Genomic DNA, 21,263 nt, shown 5'->3' with positions numbered 1-21,263 from the left:
TTCATGCACACTACGCTTGTAACAACAGAGCGGCGGATGATGGACCAGTCCGGTACCAGTTTCCCTTCCCTGCAGTCGCCATTCCGGTTCTTTCTACCATTAATGCCAGGATCACACGCAGAGAACGGCGACTGCTACCGGGCTGCTCGTCATCCGCCACGCTGTTTGACAAGTAGAAGCGGTGATGGGTAACATTTTATTTGACGGGGTGTGCATTAGTCTGACATTACACTGTCATAAACATGGCATAACATCTGTTATAAGCATGAAGGCGTCTTTATGAAAGTCAATGACTGTTGTCATGAAGTGTCATTCGCTAAATGACATTTTTATTCCAAAGTTGCCCTAAAAGTTGCTTTAAAAGTCCATTAAAAGTGCAACCTTTGCATTATTTTGTATATAAGAACATTTTAATGCAAAGTTAGCACTTCTAATGGACTTTTAATGCAACTTTTAGAGCAACTTTGCATTAAAAGTGTCATTATTTACCGAATGACACTTCATGACAACAGTCATAGACGCCTTCATGCTTATGACAGTGTCAAGTCAGTTTTATGCACACCTCGTCAAATAAAGTGGTACCTCGAGTTGTTTTGCAAAAACAACCCCATAAATAGTATTTCCTCTTTTACTCCATGGAGAGAAAATAACAGAAAACAGTAAGTTAACAGTAGAAATAACAGTGCAAAGTAGAGTAGTAGGAGAAGGAAGAGAGGAGGAGTGGTCAGTAAGCCTGTAGCAGCATAACTACAGAAGTATCTCAGAATAACCTCAACCAGCTGTCAGCTTTACCAGAGAGGAAAGTTTTAATCCTAGTCTAGCATTTGGGGCAAGCTCACAGTTGGGCCCATTTAGCAAATCTTCCTCATGTAGTGCTTCGGTGCTAGCCGAGGTTTGGCTAGTGTCTCCCTCATGAAACACCTGGACTTGTGTCATCGTCTTGAGGCCTGGAGTCGAGTATCCCTGGTTTATAGGATGGTCTAAAGAGGTTTGTCTCTTACTATCTCAGATGGCACAGGGTTTCTACAGCATTTTAACAAAAAGTTGAATTTATTAGAAAAAACATTGTTGGAATCCTTAGACAGGAAAGTTTCTCCAGGAGCCTGGGGTCTGCTGGCTTCTGTCTGACCTCTGAACTTTGTGGCGGTCTGCCAGGTGGTGCTGATTGGGGACCACAAACAGCTTCAGCCAATTGTGAAGAACCAGAGTGTGAAGAAGCTGGGGATGGCCACGTCTCTTTTTGAGCGCTACTACACCAGGCTCCATAAAAACACGGCTGTGATGCTGGACACCCAGTACAGAATGGTGAACATCAAATATATCCTCAATGAGTAACGGCAACAGTGCACCATAACCCATCATGCTGTGTTTGGTTTTAACAGCACCAGGGCATCTGTGAGTTTCCCTCAAAGGAATTTTATGAGAGCAAGCTGAAGACGGGTGAGGAGCAGCCGAGCAGCCTCTTGCGTGTTAACGGCAAGACGATGCCAATCGTGTTTGGACACGTTGAAGGAAAAACTATTCGTTTGGTGGTGAAGACTGCAAAGGGCAACAACAAATCTAAAGTCAACCACAGTGAGAAAGAGAAAGTGGTACGTAACATTTTCTGTTCAGATACCAGAACCAAAACAAGCTGGAGTGTTAGAAGATGGTAACTTTTCCAAGAGCATCTCAAGGTCATGTCATTGATCCATTGAGGGACTCGGGAAAGTTACCCGAGTCCCAAGTATAAAGGAGTTGCTTTATACTTGGAGGAGTATAAAGCAACTCCTCCAAGCAGGAGTTGCTTTATACATGATTAAATCTGCAAGTAGAGGAAGAGGAGGTCTAAAAGTGATGATGCAAAACTAAAAATTATAATTAAGGTATTCTCTTCACCAGTCGCTATCCATGCTTTAATATCATGATATTCAATTCAATTCTGTTTATTTATATAGTGCCACTTCATCATAAGTGTCATCTCATTTTACAAAAATATTTTCATTCAATCACACATTCTAACTGATCCTATTTCCCAAGCTGTACAGTATGCTCTAATTGTTCAGAAGTTTCTATCTAAGGAAGCCCAGCAGGTCCTTACAGCATTCACTCCTCCTGGCCAGCAGGGGGCGACAATCACTTGCATGGAATCATTAACTTTACAGCCATTGCTCATACAGAGCATGAATGTAGCTACAGTGGAGAGGAAAAATTCCCCTTTAACAGGAAGAAATCTCCAGCAGAACCAGAACCGGGCTCATGTGACCCGACTGACTGGAGGTTAGCGAAGACAAGGTTAGAAGAAGAAACATATGAACTGATGTTGGATTATTTCTGATGTTCATGAAAGTAGAACCAGCAGGAGAGGGAGAGCGATTAGGTGATGGCAGCATCATGTCAGCCGCCTCCAGGAAGGAATCAGCCAATCAGAACACAGAGCAGGTGGATCTGCCATGGAGAGAAAATGACAGCAAACGGTGCAAACTGGAGAGTAGTAGAAGAAGAAAGAGAGGAGGAGTGGCCAGTTTGTCCCACAGCATCTGAAGCTACTTTCCTGATATTTTAAATTCAAAAATACTTTGTTGATCCCAAAGGGAAATTAAGTGTTGTAACTATTAGTGATGGCTGTTGGCTGGAAAGATTTCCTGTAATGGAATCATGATATTAAATTAAGGATTTTAATCGCTGCTGATTGTTTTTCAGACTCAGATTGCTGAAATGCTCGTAAAAGCAGGAGTGGATGAGAGGAGCATTGTGGTTCTGTCTCCTTATAATGCCCAAGTAGCAGAGATCCGAGAGGAGCTGACCAAGATGAAACTGGGAGGAATTACAGTGACCACCATCACAAAAAGCCAAGGTAAAAGTTTCTCTGGGACCAGATCCAGGGTCTCGTTTACGAAACACTGCTTAGCATCTACGTTAAGAGTCTACATGGCTTGGTTTGTAGACCATACTTGGTCCACCAGGTGCAGAGGCTTCGGTCCTCCAATCGGTTGGGGTTAAAACCAGTGACCTCTTTTTTCAGTAACAAGGAATCTAACACGTTGCTATTTCAAATCCAGTAGTCAGACTACAGTCACTGGGTCATATATTAGCTGTGAACGAAGTCGAGCTTCGCGTTGCGCTCCAGAAAACCACAAACATCGAGACTAATATGAACGGCGTAAAAAACGTGAAAACAGCCACGAATGGACGAGTCAGTAAAGTTGTGCAACTAAACACCATTATAATAATTAATGTTAAGATAAGTGTCACAAATCTGTGCAGCAGCCGTCTGAGCTGTGGAGCTGCAGCAGGAGCTCTGTGTGCTGACACCAAACGCAGGGCCGTAACACAGAACCTGGAGGCCGGGGGGGAGATGGGGCCTCTAAAATCCTTCTTAGAGTTTTCCAGACAATTGAAACACACAAATTACTAAAGGTTTTTGTAACCATAAAACAATCTCCCCTTCTTATAAGTGGAGACACATTGGTGATGATACTATTATAAAATAGCTTATAATTAAGTTTTGGCAAAGTAATTTTCACAGGCGGCGGGGCGTTGTTGTTAGCAGCTGCTGAAAGTAACTAAAAAAGTTACTTTGAATGTAACTTAGTTACTTTCCAAATCAAGTAATCAGTAATCTAAGTTATTTTTTCAAGGAGTAGTCAGTAATCCAATTAAAGTTACTTTTTCAAAGTAACTATGCCATCACTGGTTAAAACATAATTTCATGAGCCAAAAATCAATGTGAGTGAAGTGAAGAGTTGAAAGAATCTCATTTCCAGAAGCCGTTATAGCAGCATGATAAAAGGTTTCCACACCGCCATCATGATTCTGATGGGAGGCGTTCCAGTTCAGGGTGAATGTTAGGAAAACATACGTCTGCTTTGCTCTGGGAGTTTGGAACCCCAGCCACTGCCCCCTGCAGGTTATAGTGGAATACTGCACCAGAACATCTGGCCCTAATTGCTAGATAACATTTTAGTTTTTAATGGACTCACCAAGAATCCAGCCATCATCTAGAGCGCCACCTGCAGGCTATTCCCTGTTTTGCTCCATGATGAAGGAGTTATGAGCCAGAAATTTGGTCCATGTTGGAGCCACCAGGAGATCTTGGCTGTCAATGAAAACATGTTTCTTCCTGATTGCCTCTTTGCGAGGGCTGCCAGCAGTGCCAACCCATCTGTTATATTAGAGACGCACGGCGTTGGCGTCCATCATCCTGATTCTGACACCTGCAGTTACAATTTTTTGAGTTTATTTGACCCATAAAAAGTGTCACAACTTTAAAGGCTGCATCTGCCTTGCTTTCTTTGGTTCAATGCTGATAATTAGCACAATATTTACTGCTCATGAATTTAACATCCAACAGTCCACATCCAGTATGTAAGTAGGTTGCTTAATTTTGTTCTGTAGCAGTTTGCTATGAGACAGATAATCTGTGAAAACAATCTCCTCCATCTCCTTCCTGAATTACTTGTTAAAGTAATGCACCGTTCTGACCAAAACAACCAATCAGAACCAGCAGGACGCTCTTAGCGCTGTCAATCATCCTCATTCACTCACTGCTAAATGTGCTAATGGGGGAGAAACAACTTATTACAAGAAACCGTTTATCTGCCGTCATTGGTAGCTATGCTAGCTAAACTGAGCATTCAGTTTGAATCTGCACAGCTCTGTGCTAGGCTAGCTGCAGTACGGCACAAATCGAGGGGAAGGAAGGACGAGCAGCACCACATGAGATGGTGATTGACAGCACTAAAACTCTCCTGCCTCTGACTGGTTGTTTCTAGCACTGGGAGAAAGCAGAGGAAATAGATTTTTCACAGATTACCTCTGATACCATACTGTCACGACATAATGACAGTTTTAAAAAATATGTGGAAAAAATCTATTTATATAAAAGTTACTGCAGCTTTAATTTCACTCAGGAGAGGACGGGTCAGGAGGGACGTGGGTTAGAGCTGCTGCTGACTGACTCATCTATTAAGTGGTAAAAGGTACAAGAGACAAGTTCAATATATGAATGTTGGTAGTTTCTTTCCTTAATTCATTAAATGCTATGGAGGCAAACAGTAGTTTGTAGCTAAGCTAAATATGCTAAATGGTTGATAATCTCACACAGTCTAGTCACCTCTCTTGGAGAAAATCTGGGTTATAAATTAACACTCTTGCCTTTTCTCTCTCTCTCTCTCTTTTTTTTGAAAACCTGATTTTATAACTTTTCTTAGCAGCAGAGTAGCTGCCACAGTCGTTCTTGTTTCCTACTGTCTGCTGCTAACAGCGTCACTCTGAAGCTCCAAGCAGGAACGAACCATTTAACGTAGATAGGGGGGTTCAGGGCAAATATGGATGTGTGCTTTTTGGTCTGGGAGTGGGAACATTAAATTTTTAGTGCTAAAAACAATCTTTGAAAATACTAAATGATTAATTTTGCAATTGATAGGACTCCGATTTTTTTTTTTTTTCATTTCTATGAACAAAATACAATTAAATTGTGGCGGACCCTGTCATCACTTTTTCCCCCTATACTTGCACCTGGGCATAAATAAAACTGCTGACTGCTTATAATAAAGTCGATCTTTGATTAAAGGTTAGATAAGGCTTCAGTTCTGCATTGCCAGTTTCCCCCGGCTCCAAAACGAAGGTAAATCTGGGTCAGAGGTCGTGTGAGAGACCGCATGTTTTCCTGCTAAGTTTATTTTCAGAGATCACGTTTGGTGGGAAGTAAAGTTTCAGTTCCTACTTTGTTTGGACACCCCCTTTATAAATGACACCCCAGCCTCGCCACTGTGCCGTGAAATGAAGGAATGTTCTTCCTCAGCCCGGTATCAGAACCAAACCAAACCCAAATCCTGTTTTCTCCAGGGAGCGAGTGGCGCTACGTGATTCTCTCCACAGTCTGCTCCGTTCCCAGTAGGGAGATTGAGAAGGAACCGGATGTCGCCTGGATGTCCAAACATGTTGGCTTTGTTGGAGACCCCCACCAGATCAACGTAGCCATCACCAGAGCCAAGGAAGGACTTTGCATCATCGGTAAGGACGGGACCGTGAACGAGAGCAGGGATTCTTAACCTTTTTTACCTTGGGGTCCAATTTTTCCAGTCCAAAGTGACCCAGGGCCCATTTATATACTAACATCTGTTGGTTTACCAAATTGACCTGGCTTTTGTTCAGTATAAAAAAATCAATCCATTGGTTTACCATCAAAAACATAGAATAAAATTTCATCATAATGAGATAATTGTAAGAAGATTTATTGATCATTTGTACGCAAATCTGCACAGATCATCTGAACAGGCCAGAAATTCATGGAACGGATCAAAAAGCAACAGGAGTAAAATTCTGAGATGAAAAGTTCTAGAAAAAAAAACAATCTGGAATTGTAAAATTTAACATTTTCAACTTTTGAAACTCAGAAATACTTTAGTAAAAACAGAAACTTTAAGATTAAACAAGTTTCTAAAAAATACATAGAAATTTCTAAGGTTTTTGGCAGAAATTGTCATGGGTGTGGTTGGTGGTGGTGAGAATGAACGCTGACGACCCAGGTAGTGATGAAGATAATGATGAATTTAATAAAGAGCTCAAACACAGGCGGTAGCACACAGCTAATCACCGGTAGCAACTGAAAGACAGAGGACTGAAAACGAGAGCTGAACCAACACAGGACTTTACAGTTCGACTGTGGAGGCAACAGACAAATGACCAAGAGACGACAGGTGGGACTAAATACACAGGGAGGGTAATCAAGGAATGAGACACAGCTGGGAAGCCATCAACAGCGAGACGCAGAAACAGAGACTCAGGACAGAAACTGAACACAGAAAAACCTTAAAATAAATACACAGAAACACGGATCATGACAGTAATATGCTAAATTTTTATATCTATGGTGGCTCTACTATACTACCATCAAGATAACTAAAAAAAAACGTGGATTTAGTAATAATTTTCCAATCATTTTGACCACTTAAAAACCCTTTCCACCCATTCTCTCACATTTACACACTGATAAACAGATTGGTGGACAATTTGCTCAGAGGCACAAATCAATCTTACAACCAATCAGAAGATGGTTGTCTTGTGGTCTCCTCACATAAAGGTCTGCTACCGGTCCAGCATCTGGTCCAGAATCAGATCCATCTTTAACTCTGCTTTCTTCTTCCCTTTTCTGGGAAAGGCAACCAGAAGCTGCTGCAACTCAGCCCTTCGTGGCGCCACCTGCTGGACTACTACTGTCTGCACAGCGCACTGACGGATGCAGAGAAGATCTCTGTCTAAAGCCGATCGTCAGCTGGGACGGAAACCATGGAAACCACAGGACTCTCATGTGTCACTGCTTTATCCACTTTCCAGACACTTTGGTGATTTTACATAAATTATTGATGTCTGTTTGATGAATTTCTATGTAAAACTAAAAATCATGTTTGCTGAGAATATTAATGCCACTTCTCAGCTGAGCTGACCCCAGGGAACAAACGGGTCCAGTTCTGATTCTACCCTGGATGAATTTATCCAATCACTGATCTCAGGTTTTTATGGTTGTGAGGAATCATCTCTGATGATGTTTTACTTTAATTTAACAAGCATAATTTTAAATATTAATAATTGTTGCTTTTGGTCTCATTAAACTGGGTTAAACAACTCAAATGTTTCTGTTCATTTTAAAGCTCCGCTCTGGACCAGAACCTGGTTCTGGATCGGAGCATTTACACTGTCAACAACAGCATCGTTGCTAGGCAACAGGAACTGGTTTCAGACCGGATGGAGATGCTTTTGAGTCGAGTACTATAATCTGTGGGATCAAACATCACCATGGTTACAACAGCATCTCCCTGGTACGACCCGACTGCTGCGACTGATGTTTTCAATGTTTACTATTTATTAATGATTAAATAAGGTGTAGTTAGTATAAATGCTGCCAATGGACCTTCAGTTCCAGCGCCGCCATCTTGGCAATGCACTGTAATACTGCTACACTGTAAGTCAATCATCGTGTTGGTTGGCTTCTTGCTGCCACTAGCTTACAGGTTAGCGGCCATGTAGCTATCATGCTAGCATGATTAACATGGAAGTTAGCGACTTCTTGTCCTCAGATTTCTGATTGAGGGTTCTGGGCTCCATTTGCAGCCGGACGGCTCCATGTCTCCAGGTAACAATAACTGTGAAAGTTTCTCACGTAGAAGTTTTTGAACCACGATTTACTCATGATCTTTCACATTTGCATCTCCCGATGAGAAAGTCAAATGTGGATAATATTTTTATAAAATAATACCTTAAGAAGATAAATAACCTCAAGTAGAGTTAAGTTTGTGCTTTATGAATCCATGGTGTGTGTCTGATGTCTCACTAATGTTGCAGTTCTGCTTCCTGCCTTTATTTCATTTTGTCGGTCACCCCCTTCTAGGGAACAAACAGGTCTGCTTCTGATCCGGTTCTGATCAGACCGGATCAGTACTGGTCTGATCCGGTCTTGTCTCCTGCTCAGCAACATTTAATATAAACATTAATATTCAAGCAAAATACCTTTAAATATTTTAATTAAATTAGAACACAAGCAAGTCTGAATCGCATTAAGAAATATCGTTAATTTATGAGTCTGTGTGAACCTGCAGCTGTTACCATGGTTACATGGTTAGATTTATTTACCCTCTCTGTCCTCGTTAGCCAATCAGCTCTGGTCTTGTCTCCCAGTATTTAACCTCAAACCATCTCACTCCTTACTGATTCTCTCGTTAAACCTGCCGGCCTTTTGCTGCTCGGTTCCTTTGTTTTATTCTTTTTCCCTGTAAGTTTGAACCCTGACACCAGAAACCCTGACTCAGCAGAAACCCTTGACTCAGCAGATCTAAATAAGCGAGTCGCTGACGTTGGTTCTGACCTGGAGTTCACGGGTCCAGAATTGTTTGCTTTTCTTATCTCTCACCAGCAGACGATAAAAGTCCGACTTCGTTCCACTCAGATCACAGTTTCTATTTTCTGAGCCTTTTGGATCCAAAGAACCAGAACCATGAAGGTCTACCTGCTGCTGCTGCTGCTGCTGCCGCCGCTCTGCTCCGGTAAGAACAACTCTGCATCCCATCAGGACCCATCAGAACCAGAACCAGTCAGAAACAACGTCCTAGATTCTCCATAGGCGGTTCTGGTCGGGATCTTCGGTACCAGATTCTGCGCTGCAAAGCAAAACATTTAATGTTCGTAAAAAATGATTGAACTCAACATTACTGGATTATTGCCATTAGATCACCAACAGAAAATAAATTACTGAAATGAACCAGCAAAGAACCAATAGGAACCAGAGGTCGCTTCTGAATTGTTCAACAGAATCAATTAAAAAACTAATTAATGAAGCAGAACTGGAGAAAAACGAAAAGATTAAATATTTTCACCAAGGAGATGCTGAAGCATCCAGCTGGTCAGATGGCCTAGTTAAAGGCCTGATGGCAGCTTAAAGGCCGATATGAACCCAGAACAACCTGCAGAGAAATGAAAGGTCAACTCTAAAAGTTAAGGGTCGTCTTTGGGCCACAGTGGATCCATGGCAGATTACCAAGGAGGAATAATTTCCCATAATGCAATGTGACGAACCCCAGTGCATTGTGGGAGAATGTCCTCTGGACAGACCTGCCTGGAGAGGTTCTGGTTCTGAACGGCTCAGTTAGATCTGGATGTGGCAGAGCCGGATCAGTCCAGGATGATTCTGCTAAATGGGTCAGAGCTTAAAGGGCTTTCCAGGTGTTTTCCAGGTATTTTCCAGGTGTTGTGCTCTGACGGATGCATGAATCAGTTATTTATTTATTGTAGTTTGCAGTCAGGAACAATGAACATCTGTGGTGCCCTCTGGTGGTGAAATATTGCCTCTGCGGTCCAGACTGCTCCGGATGTTCAGGGTTGGCCGGGTTCTGTCTGATTGTCCTGTTTGTTCTTCAGCTCAGCAGTTCCACATCAGCTGCTATGGAGAAGACTTCCTGATGGTGAACAACCTGCTGCTGCAGTGCACTGGGAAGGTCCAACAGGCCTGCTACACCAGAGGTGAGTCACTCCTCCTGACCAGCAGAGGGCGACATTGGAGAGGAGAAACTGCCGTTTAACAGGAAGAAACCTCCAGCAGAACCAGCATCTGGATCAGCTGATGGTTTTAACTTTATTTAGTGAACTTCCTGATAAGGAGTTCCAGTCTGAAGGAAAAGATTCATGGATTAGATTATAGATTATCAGCTTCACTGCTGGCCAGGAAGTTTATCATTTATTCCAGAGATTAAAGGAGGAAATCCTACAAATAAATTTAATTTGGGATTTAAACAACATCCTGCTCAGAAATAACACAGAGGTACTTTACTTTGGCACCAGATGTTCTGGACCAACTGGTCCAAAAGAACCCGACCTTGTCTGGATTTGTAGCAAGACCTGACCCTAACACTGGGTCTGACTGTCAGGTTTACATGCAAACTGGACCGAACCTCAGTCCAGTCCAGCAGAGGTTCTGATGGGTTTTCTGTCTGCAGATAATGGAGAAAAAGGCTGCACTCGACTGGAGAACTGCTCCCGACCCGGTTGGACCTGCTGCTACACAGACCGCTGCAATGGAGACAAGAACTAGAACCAGACTGGAGGTCCAATCAGAATATTCATCCGGGTCCAGTTAGAACCTGGGCCCATTTAATGTATTCTATACAAATAAATAAACAAACTGTTGGTTGGATCAAAGATCAGCATTTTGTTTCTCTACAGAACATCTCACCAATAGAACCAAGCTGACCCGGTACCATTCAGACTGCAGGAGAACCTCAGAAAAACCCAACTGAAAGGTTCTGATGAACACAAGTAGTTCTATTAGATCACAAAAAAAGGTTCTGTTCTGCTTTAGGTTTCACTGACTGACCTGTTTCTGAACACTCAGGTCCAGACATTGAGTCGCCTCGGTTCAGAACAAAAACAGGTTTCAGAAACTCAGAACCAGAATGTTTGGGCAGGTCTTTCACTGAACATCTCCAGATTGGGTCTGAACGGACCCAACTGGTTCTGGACAGGTCTTCGGCTGCCCACAGGTTTGGCTAACAATGATCTGAGTTCAGGGTAGCTAACCCTAACTAGTATGTGCTCCAAAAACCAAGGTGAGTAAACCAAAACAGACCCATGATGAAAGTCAAACTAAGAAGAGAAAATTAGACAAAGTCTAAAAATTAGTCAAAGTGACTTTTCAAAGGATTCAAAACAGATCCAGTCAGCCACATTTCCGCTCAACAAGTAAGTATTTCTTTTGATTTCCTTTGTGTTTAATTGAAAAAACAACTAAGGTAGTGACAGTTACAGTATCACTACTGGCGACGCAATATGACTGTAGCTTGATGCAGCACGGCAAGAATGTTGCTAGATGATTAATTTTAGCATTAGCTAACTCGTTCAACATCAGAATAATTATTGATTCAATATCTAACATGTTGCGCCACATGTGGCCAATATAGGCATATTGCATATCCACGTATCGGGAGAAAGATCATCTAAATCAGGGGTGTCAAACTCAATTTCACCGAGGGCCACTTCAGCATATTGGCCCCCCTCAACGGGCCACATTGACGGTACAAATCAGGAGTGCATCCCTGCTAAAACACCCCAGACAAAAGGTTGACTTCCCTCATTCAGTTCTGTAGAGGCTTATAATGAGTCAATGGTCCAGGTGTGTTAGAGAAGGAACCATCTAAAGCTGCAGATGGTAGCTCTGGAAAACTAGACTTGGGCACCTCTAGCATAAATGTATAAAATACAATGTTAAAAATAAATTAAACACCTCATATTGTTAAATAACTGATTTTATGTATTGAAGTTTTAAATATTACATTTGAGTTTCCATGGATGTAAAATTACTGCTCAGTTTAAAAATTACAATATTTAAATCAGTGTTTAAAGGTGAGCGAACAAATGATAAAAACAAGTCACATGGGCAGACATTATAGACTTTATGCAAAGATGGCCTTGAGTTTGACACATGCATTACGCCATAGAACTGCCAATTGGTAATTGAAGTAAAGTAGCTTCGATTTCAAAGAAGCCGACATTGAAGTCGATTGGCAAATGAACCATCACCAAAGAGGAAGGCTCTTGTTGTCTCCCTGCACCCCAAGAGATGCATAACCTACAAAAACCGTTTCTGTCAACAATGGGCATGGAACAATGTCAAATACTTACAGATCCTCTCAGAGAGCACAGTAACTTGGTGAACAAACTGTCAGACTTATACTTGTGCCTAATTTCACATTACAGTCCATAAACTAAGCCTGGGATCAAAAAATTTTATTGACAATGTCTTTAGCAGCGACAAATGGTTCTACAGAGACTTGGCTAAATGGCTACAAAATAAAATCAATACCTACAAATAAAAAATGGTTCAAAAATAAAATTAACACATTAAAATAAAAAATATCTCTGAAATACAATCAACACTTGAGAATTAAAAATGGTTCAATATAATATCAACACTTCAAAATACAAAATCTCTGGAATATAAAATATTATGTATGTTGTTTTGAAAAACATTAGAATATAAGCACTTTTATCAAATCTTCAGTGGTAAAATCATGTAAGTTCTTCTTAAGTCCATGGAAACTCAGCTCTTTGTAAGATAGGTTAGCTCAGCGGGTTAGAGCACCGTGCCGGTAATACTGAGGTTGTCAGTTCAAACCCCACATGGGGCAATTCATGTGTAAGGTCTTTCAGACAATCAACACTTCAAAATAAATAAGGGTTCAAAAATAAAATCAACACTTCAAAATAAATAAGGTTTCAAAAATAAAATCAACACTTAAAAATTAAAAATGGTTCAAAAATAAAATCAATACTTACAAATAAAAATGGTTCCTAAAATAAAATTTACAGTTCAAAATGTATAATGGTGTCTGTTCAGTTCATAAAGTAAGCCTGGGATCAAAAAATGTATTGAAGATGTCATTAGCAGAGACAGTCTTGGCTAATACTTACAAATAAAAAATGGTTAGGAAGCGCATTACAAACCTTTGGTTGAATTCAAGTCTCCATTACAGATCAGAGAAAACTAAAGAGAAATCAACGTTGTGTTAATCCATTTGAGGAGCCGGCAGTTTATCTTGAGGAAATAAATGACGATGCAAAAGTTAATCAGACTGTAACATGCGCAGTCCGCTGATCAACCACTGCGGACGCCGCTCTGCCGCTGCGAAGACTGAGAAACCGCTGGAAGTAACTCATCCAGCGGATTTAACAAATGGAGCCTTCTGGGTTCACGTTACCCAGGAGAGTGGCGCTCTGGAGGAGCTGCAGACGTAACATCTGTCCGTTTTGGAGAAGCGAAACCAAGCAAATAAATAAATAAATAATCCGGACCGCACAGGGTAAAACACTCACAGAGTTCAGTTGATCTGTTTGGATCAGACAGATCCAACTAATGGGAACCAGGAGGAAGTGCGTTCAGACCCCAGCGGGTGAAGTTATGCTAATTTTAAGTGGAGTCGCTTAATTTATTATAAGTTATTGGGGCCAGTCAGTGGTTTTTGTCACTACGGAGAAAAATTTAGATACATTTATCTGCTTAATTTGTGATGGGATCTGGATTCACGGTGAACATGAACTAAACCGCATAAAATGCGACTAAATAGCCGATGTTAATATGATTGTAATTTCAAGGATAAAAATAGTACATGGCCGATTTTTTTTATTTTATGTTGTCGGTCAAGATAACGGATAACAAAAAAAGTCTAGCGCGACCTGCCGATGTCAGTTTTATTCGCTGGGAAAATCAATAAGCAGCTTGAGGTGACTCTGCTGCTCTCTAGTGGCGAGAAGCCATAATGTTGGCTGGTAACAATCGGAATGCATTGTGGGAGATGTAGTTTGTAGTCAATTCGTGCTCAAAACCTATTTTAAGTCAATTATCAGCCTATAAAATGCTGGGCGGGCCACATGTGGCCCGCGGGCCTTGAGTTTGACACATGTGATCTAAATGATAGAAACAATATTTTCTACCTCAACAACACCGAGCTCCAACACTAATCAGTTTTATGAAAAAAAAACAAAAACATAAAACTGGAGGCTAATTAGACACTAACGACGCACACCTGGTAAACACAACGGCAGCTGCCCACACAAACTACCAATCAGATTAAAGCCAAGGCTCAGCTGTTTCCAACAATACCAGAGTCAACATGCTATGTGCAAAACTCATAGCAACAAAAAAAACCCACAGCTGTTAACCTTTCCTGATGAACCTCCAAACTTCGTGGGAGAAACACAGGGGAGCTCCTTCTCGCTCCTAGGCTGAAGTGGTTCAGGGTTAACTCCCTTCGTGGTCCACAGCGTGTGGTGCGGCGAGCAAGAGACGGTCAAAGGTTCCTTCGGAAGCTGAACGTTTATTTATAGTGCGGTAACGAAACATACCACTAACTGAACGATCTCCAAGGAACTCTACTTACTCTCATAAAGCTCTCTATCCCGAACATGTGTGTCCCCTGCTGGTGTGGCGGTGCTAGTGCAACACAGCTAATTTCGTAGAGGTGGTGACGTATTTCCGTTTGAATTTATTCCACATAGGTTGGTTCCGGGTCCTGCTTGCTCCTATTGTTTTTGGCCAAAGCTGCAAGATCTGTACCATGAAAAAGACGCAAAACTTAAAATATCTGTGAGCTGCTGGTACAACGACTGAGTTTTGTGGTGTGCCGTTGTGTCCAGTAATTAGCCAGTACCATCTGGTACTTAGTGTTTTCATTTTCCAGCTGATATCAAGGCGGCAGCGGACTGTAGCCAAAACTTAGCCACTACAGCTAACACGCGGTTTGTAGCTGCCTGCTATTTCAAAGCTTGAGGATATTGAAGATCCAGCGTCAGAAATGGGAAGACGGGGGTTAAAAGGAAGCTGTACGCTTCGTTCACTGGAATAATTTGTTGGAGGAAAATAATGCCGGAGGAAATCCACTGCTACGGAAACAGGCTGAGAACAGAGGCAGCGATTCCGCACAAGGTAAGTCAATATGTGTGTTGATGCGTTTGTGTTATACGGAGTATGAATTTATTTTTAGGCAGCTCCTTAGCTTTTGTTTCTATGACAATTATATAAAATACATTTAACGTGCAGTCGGAGCGACGAGCCCCTCCGATACCGAGCAGGTAATTTAAGAACAGCCGAGAGCAGCAACGCTTCAGCCCGATCCAAACCACACAGGTAGTCGGTCAGATTAAGGTCCAAAACCTTCAATTTACAGCCGTTTAACTTTCACCGATCCACATGAAAAACCCACAGAACAAATGGTACAAATCACGTATTTCCCGAATACCGAAAATATGACGTCTACCTTTGTTGTTTCATAATTATTATCCACGTTAGAGTGAATTTTTCCACTTGGCTGCTATCATCTGTTCTTGCTTTACACAACGTAATTTCTCTTTTTTCCTCTGAGATTCTGCTTAGAAAATGAAGTTATGAAGTTACATCCTCCCACTGCTTTTTGTTTTTAAAATGGTAAATTTAGGTTTGCCTCGACTTTTATAAACTAATGCCTCTATGCATCATTTTTTGTATTACTGTTGGTACAGATATCAGGTGAACACTGTGCTTTGCCTGCTAGTAGTTTAAATTAATTTCAGCTGCACACTTTCAAGAGTATTCAGATTTTAACATGCATTTCTAAGTAGTATTTTAGTTCACTCTTACTCAGTGACTTCAGTGTTGTTACACCTCTGAAACAGTTTTTGCAGTTTCTTTGTGATACCAGAACTATTTCACTTAAACGTTTAATTTCCTGAGATATTGTCAATTTATTATCAAGCAACTCTCAAAAAGAGCTGAGGATTTATTAGTTTTGATTATGTTGTTCAGCTAAATATGGACGCTTGTTTTTTTTGTGTGTGTTTTTAATTTTTCAGGTTTGCATCGCAACACCTCGTGTTTCTGAGCCATGATCACAGTGCCGATTACCTTTCCATTGGATCCAAGCACCTGGACCTGCTGAAGGCGTCCATCAGTCCACGGATCATCACAACGTGGACTAACTTTTTATTTACTTGGTTAAACTATGATCTTGAAACTGGAGCACCAGATATGCCAAAATCTTCTTGCAGACTTTGTTGGCTACCCTGATGGTCATCCTGGACGGGGCTGAGCCGCTCTTCCTCTCTCATCTTCCTCTCTCCTCTTCCTCTCCTCCAGAGTGACGAGTTTTCATCACCAGTAAAGGCAAACAAGTCTGATGTCTGCTTAGCTGCTAGAAAGTACAGGTGCTGGTCATAAAATTAGAATATTGTGATAAAGTTCATTATTTTCCATAATGTCATGATAAAAATTAAATTGTCATATATTTTAGATTCATTGCACACCAACTGAAATATTTCAGGTCTTTTATTGTTTTAATTTTGATGATTTTGGCAAACAGCTCATGAAAACCCAAAATCCCTGTCTCAAAAAATTAGAATATTATGAAAAGGTTCTCTGAACGAGCAATAAAAATAATCATCTGAATCAACAAAGTAACTCTAAACACCTGAAAAAGATTCCTGAGGCCTTTAAAAACTCCCAGCCTGGTTCATTACTCAAAACCGCCATCATGGGTCAGACTGCTGACCTGACTGCTGTCCAGAAGGCCATCACTGACATCCTCAAGCAAGAGGGTGAGAAACAGAAAGAAATTTCTGAACGAATCGGCTGTTTGCAGAGTGTTATATCAAGGCACCTCAGTGGGAAGTCAGTAGGAAGGAAAAAGTGTGGCAGAAAACGCTGCACAACGAGAAGAGGTGACCGGACCCTGAGGAAGATTGTGGAGAAGGGCCGATTCCAGACCAAATTAAATTTTCATCTCCATAAAACTTTTGGCATTTTGGCATTTCCTTCTCCCCAGTCTTCCTCCAGAGTCTGGCACTTTGATTTCCGAATGACATGCAAAGTTTGCTTTCATCCGAAAAAAGTACTTTGGACCACTGAACAACAGTGGTCCAAAGTGCTGCTTCTCTGTAGCCCAGGTCAGGCGCTTCTGCCGCTGTTTCTGGTTCAAAAGTGGCTTGACCTTTGACCTGGGGAATGCGGCACCTGTAGCCCATTTCCTGCACACGCCTGTGCACAGTGGCTCTGGATGTTTCTACTCCAGACTCAGTCCACTGCTTCCCCCAAGGTCTGGAATCGGCCCTTCTCCACAGTCTTCCTCAGGGTCCGGTCACCTCTTCTCGTTGTGCAGCGTTTTCTGCCACACTTTTTCCTTCCTACTGACTTCCCACTGAGGTGCCTTGATATAACACTCTGCAAACAGCCGATTCGTTCAGAAATTTCTTTCTGTTTCTCACCCTCTTGCTTGAGGATGTCAGTGATGGCCTTCTGGACAGCAGTCAGGTCAGCAGTCTGACCCATGATTGCGGTTTTGAGTAACGAACCAGGCTGGGAGTTTTTAAAGGCCTCAGGAATCTTTTTCAGGTGTTTAGAGTTACTTTGTTGATTCAGATGATTATTTTTATTGCTCGTTCAGAGAACCTTTTCATAATATTCTAATTTTTTGAGACAGGGATTTTGGGTTTTCATGAGCTGTTTGCCAAAATCATCAAAATTAAAACAATAAAAGACCTGAAATATTTCAGTTGGTGTGCAATGAATCTAAAATATATGACAATTTAATTTTTATCATGACATTATGGAAAATAATGAACTTTATCACAATATTCTAATTTTATGACCAGCACCTGTATATGTTACGATTGTTAGTTTTTCCATATGTACCTTTTAATTATGAATACCTTTTCTATATTACTGATCCTGTAAGTATCAATATTAATGTAAAATATGTATTTTACACAATGTGATTGCACATTTGCTACATTGCTCAAGGTAAAGTTTACAAACATTAGAACATACTTGAACTTTAAAGTGAACAGGCTTCACTGGTCTCCATGGCGACGAAGGGGGTGTGACCATAGACATAATATAAGGGTTAGGGTTAGGGTAACCCTAACCCCACCCCTTATATTATGTCTATGGGTGTGACAGAATCCCTTCGCCTGAACACGCCGTGTAATAGCAGTCTGACAACAAAAGTCTGTTCCCGGACTTGCCTTTCCAAATACAAGTATACATAAAATAAAGTAGAAAAAATAAATCATCCTACCGTTCCCGTGGTGAGGAAATTCCCTGGTATACAGAATTGTTTCATATTTTACTAAACTAGCCTTCTTTCAAGTCATTTTATCCCAAATGTGATACTTTGAGATCGATTTCAGTTGTCCATATATTACTCCCAAATCCTTGGTTTAATTATTACCTTGTAAAATCGCCCGCATGTCCGTTATGCTCAGCATAGTTTCTCCTGCTTTTCCGGGCACCGTGGTCCAGGATTCGCCCAGCAGTTCCTCTCGGTATCTCTCACGCTCATCTATCTTGACATGGATTCCCATCTTCTCCAGTGTTGAGGCTGCTCTTGCAAGTGTTGCAAAGGTCTTCACACCGGAGTCCAGGTGGATTTTCAGTTGAGCCGGGAAAAGTGACCCTGCTTTCACGTTTTTGTCTTTAAGTTGCTTAATAACTTCTCGGACCTGTTTGCGTTTCTTCTGTACGTTCGCCGTGTAATCTTGGTCGAAGTATATCCTTTGGCCGTGGTGGGTAACATCACGTCTACTCCATGCCGTCTGTATTACTTTTTCTTTCACTCTGTAGTTAGAAAACCTGACGATGATTGACCGAGGGGGAGTGGAGTCTTTGGGCTTCACATTTAGCGACCGGTTGGCCCTCTCTATATTCAGATTCATGTCCTGCGGTAGTTTGAGTCAGGTGCGCATCAAGTCAGTCACGAAGGAAATCATGTCGTTCTTTTCTTCTTCAGGTATCCCGTAGATGCGTAGATTGTTGCGCCTGGATCTTGACTCGAGGTCTTCACATTTAGCTGAGAGATAGCTTCTCTCTGTAGCATGTAGCGCAGCACGCGGTCATGGCGGAGCAGCTGGTCCTCAGCGTCGCTCACTCTTTGGTTGGTGTCGGTAATTTGCTGCTCCAGTTTCGTCGTTCGTTCAAGCACGTCTTTCAATGATGATTCCACCCTTGACAGAGTAGCTTTAGTATCGTGTGAAGCATCCGTGTGTTCCTTTCTCAGTTGTATTAGCTCTGCAAGTACGGTCTCCATGTTGTCTTTCTGTTCGCTCACGACCGCCATAGTTTCTGGAAGTTGGCAGGTTTCTTTTCGCGAAGTCGTTTTACTTTTCTTATCAGCTTCTTTTCTGTAATTCGTCGAATTGTTATAAATTATATGTTATTTCGCCAAATAAGCTAGTTTTAAGGGATTTTCCTCGGAGTAGGGCAATCAGGCTGCTTCTCCTTTCATGGCGTCACCGGAAGTCCATTGAAAACAATTTAATCACTTATTTTCGTCATAACTTCCCAGCCAGCATGCCTAGGTGGGACCCATGTGGGGGAAAGGAGGGCTGATATATGGGTCCCATATGGGTTTGTCCGCGGGTTCCACAATGGCCCCACATGGGTTTGCCCGTGTAGGGCCAGAGCCCACATGGGCCCTACATGGGCCCTAAATGGACAAACCAATGTGGGCCACCACCATATAGGGCCCATGTGGGCTCTGGCCCTACAAGGGCAAAGACCAATTTCGAGTACCACAACACTGCTAATGTGGTACAGACACACCATATGAAGTAGACACCAGGTGTAGCAGCTAAAGTCCTGTATTTTAGGCTACTGGTTGCTGTTCCTGTTAGGCGTTGGTTTTACATGCCGTCAACGAAGATTCGTACTGCCGAGCGTAAATCTAGAGATTCACGCTCGACCTTAAATAGCCCATCCTCCTTCAGACACACTCGGAACTCAAAATGAAATACGCCCCCTGGTGGCGATAAGCACAGGAAAAGATAAATGGCTCCTATATCAGGGATAAATGTGTGATAGAAATCTGAATATGACTTAACCTCTATTTGGTTTTCTACAGAGATGACTTTGGGGAGGATATGGGGTGCCATGAAGTTCAGGAGACTCCAATTCAGGCTTTGGAAACAAAGTACATCACAAGAGACTCTTTATGTATGTCAGGAAAAATTCTGATTTGGAAAAAAACTTTTGTATGTCTGTTATTCTTAGTTGTAGGAAAATATGCAATGAGTGATCTCTGCAGCTAAAATTGCATAGAAATATTTTTTCATGTTGGTGTGACACCCTTTGACATCAATGAAAGTGACTTTAATGACATTCAGAACTCAATTGAAGTATTGTTTAAACACATTTAACATGGAGATGTGACATTCTTAGTGTCTTTGGCCAATATTTCTAGCTATCCACATAGTATGTCCCGGGTCCACAAGAGGACACAATAAACGTTTCAACGTCAGAGGATGGCAGTGACTATATCCCTCCTTTATGCGTTCGGTAAAATCATAATATAAATTTTCATGAAAAATAATTTTCTTTTCTTATTGCCTTTTTCTGTATTCAATCAGCACTGGTTGTTCCAAACAACAGCCAAAAATAACTAAGTTCAAGTGAAGATGGCCTCATTTAAAGTCCATGCAGCCTTCACTGAAGCAACTAGCAGAATATCTGCTGCTGCCAACACCAATGTATTCGGCAGAAGACCCACAGACGTTTGTGGAATGTGTGGACCATTCCAGATCCAGACCAAATCCAGAGGAACAGCTCTCATTTGCAATGGGTATGTCACTTTACTGTTCTTATGAACTCTGGGAGAAGGTACTACTCTTGGTCATCATCTGGATCTCCTGTTACTTTGTCTAGGCCCCCCTAGTCTGCCATTTATCAGGTTAATGGAGAGAGGTATCCAGTGAGTGACGGTTCTGTGGCCCCAAATGCCTTGTTGATGCCAGAGTTCAGAGGAGAATGGCCAGACAGGTTTGAACTTCAACAATAACCCAAGAAATCACTCATTACATCCGAGGTATGCAGAAGAGCATCTCTGAACGCACAACACGTCAAACCTGAAGCCAGATGGGCTACAGCAGCAGAAGACCACACCGGATGAAAAATAACAGATGCAAAAGAAATTAAAGCTCCGCGGAGCCTCAAGCGGCCCTCGCAGCCAAGCGCCGCTCAAGCCTAGCCACCGCGGATGTTCCAGCACCGCCTCCCCCCAGCCACCGCCTCCCCTCAGCACCACCTCCCCCCAGCCACTGCCTCCCCTCAGCACCATGTCACCCCAGCCACCGCCTACCCCCAGCCACTTCCTTGCTCTCACGGAGCTGCCAAACCCGCCCTGAAGATAGTCACCCTGTCATGTTCGACATTGCTCCCAGACAATGCACAAAAATCTGGTGTAGATCAGCTAATATCGCAAGGAGACACAGGTGTT

The 21,263-nt window shown here is 42.0% G+C and overlaps 2 protein-coding genes and 1 long non-coding RNA gene across 3 annotated transcripts in view; all 3 read left to right on the top strand.

Annotated features, from left to right (window-relative positions):
• LOC106909508 (3'-5' exoribonuclease HELZ2) overlaps window positions 1-7,614 on the top strand; it is a 28,194-nt gene extending 20,580 nt beyond the window's left edge. Inside the window, exons 16-20 of the mRNA XM_088013435.1 lie at window positions 1,156-1,305; window positions 1,383-1,592; window positions 2,683-2,836; window positions 5,830-5,997; window positions 7,145-7,614. Of these exons, the coding sequence (XP_087869561.1) occupies window positions 1,156-1,305; window positions 1,383-1,592; window positions 2,683-2,836; window positions 5,830-5,997; window positions 7,145-7,245 (783 nt within the window). The 3' untranslated portion in view covers window positions 7,246-7,614. The remainder of the gene's footprint in view (window positions 1-1,155; window positions 1,306-1,382; window positions 1,593-2,682; window positions 2,837-5,829; window positions 5,998-7,144) is intronic.
• Window positions 7,615-8,877: 1,263 nt separating this feature from the next.
• Window positions 8,878-10,671, top strand: LOC148155416 (uncharacterized). The gene is made up of 3 exons (XM_088013437.1): window positions 8,878-9,023; window positions 9,895-9,996; window positions 10,470-10,671. Exons 1-3 carry the CDS (start codon window positions 8,975-8,977, stop codon window positions 10,562-10,564), a joined length of 246 nt encoding a protein of 81 aa, XP_087869563.1. The 5' UTR covers window positions 8,878-8,974; the 3' UTR covers window positions 10,565-10,671.
• A 110-nt stretch (window positions 10,672-10,781) lies between these two features.
• LOC148155415 (uncharacterized) lies at window positions 10,782-20,943 on the top strand. Its single transcript, XR_015765523.1, has 2 exons — window positions 10,782-20,609; window positions 20,693-20,943. It is a non-coding gene; the product is annotated as an uncharacterized LOC148155415 (long non-coding RNA).
• The last annotated feature ends 320 nt before the right edge of the window (window positions 20,944-21,263 follow it).

Source organism: Poecilia mexicana, unplaced genomic scaffold (genome assembly GCF_051168715.1).
Source record: "Poecilia mexicana isolate PSO_F unplaced genomic scaffold, ASM5116871v1 scaffold_15, whole genome shotgun sequence".
Classification (NCBI taxonomy): Eukaryota; Metazoa; Chordata; class Actinopteri; order Cyprinodontiformes; family Poeciliidae; genus Poecilia; species Poecilia mexicana.
This window is presented reverse-complemented; position numbering and strand designations above follow the sequence as displayed.

Excerpts from the sequence above, each read along its gene's own strand:
- LOC148155416 (XM_088013437.1), top strand. The coding sequence starts at position 8,975 with ATGAAGGTCTACCTGCTGCTGCTGCTGCTGCTGCCGCCGCTCTGCTCC. Across the intron at positions 9,024-9,894 it reads GCTGCCGCCGCTCTGCTCCG|CTCAGCAGTTCCACATCAGC; the intron begins GTAAGAACAACT and ends TTTGTTCTTCAG. Across the intron at positions 9,997-10,469 it reads ACAGGCCTGCTACACCAGAG|ATAATGGAGAAAAAGGCTGC; the intron begins GTGAGTCACTCC and ends TTCTGTCTGCAG.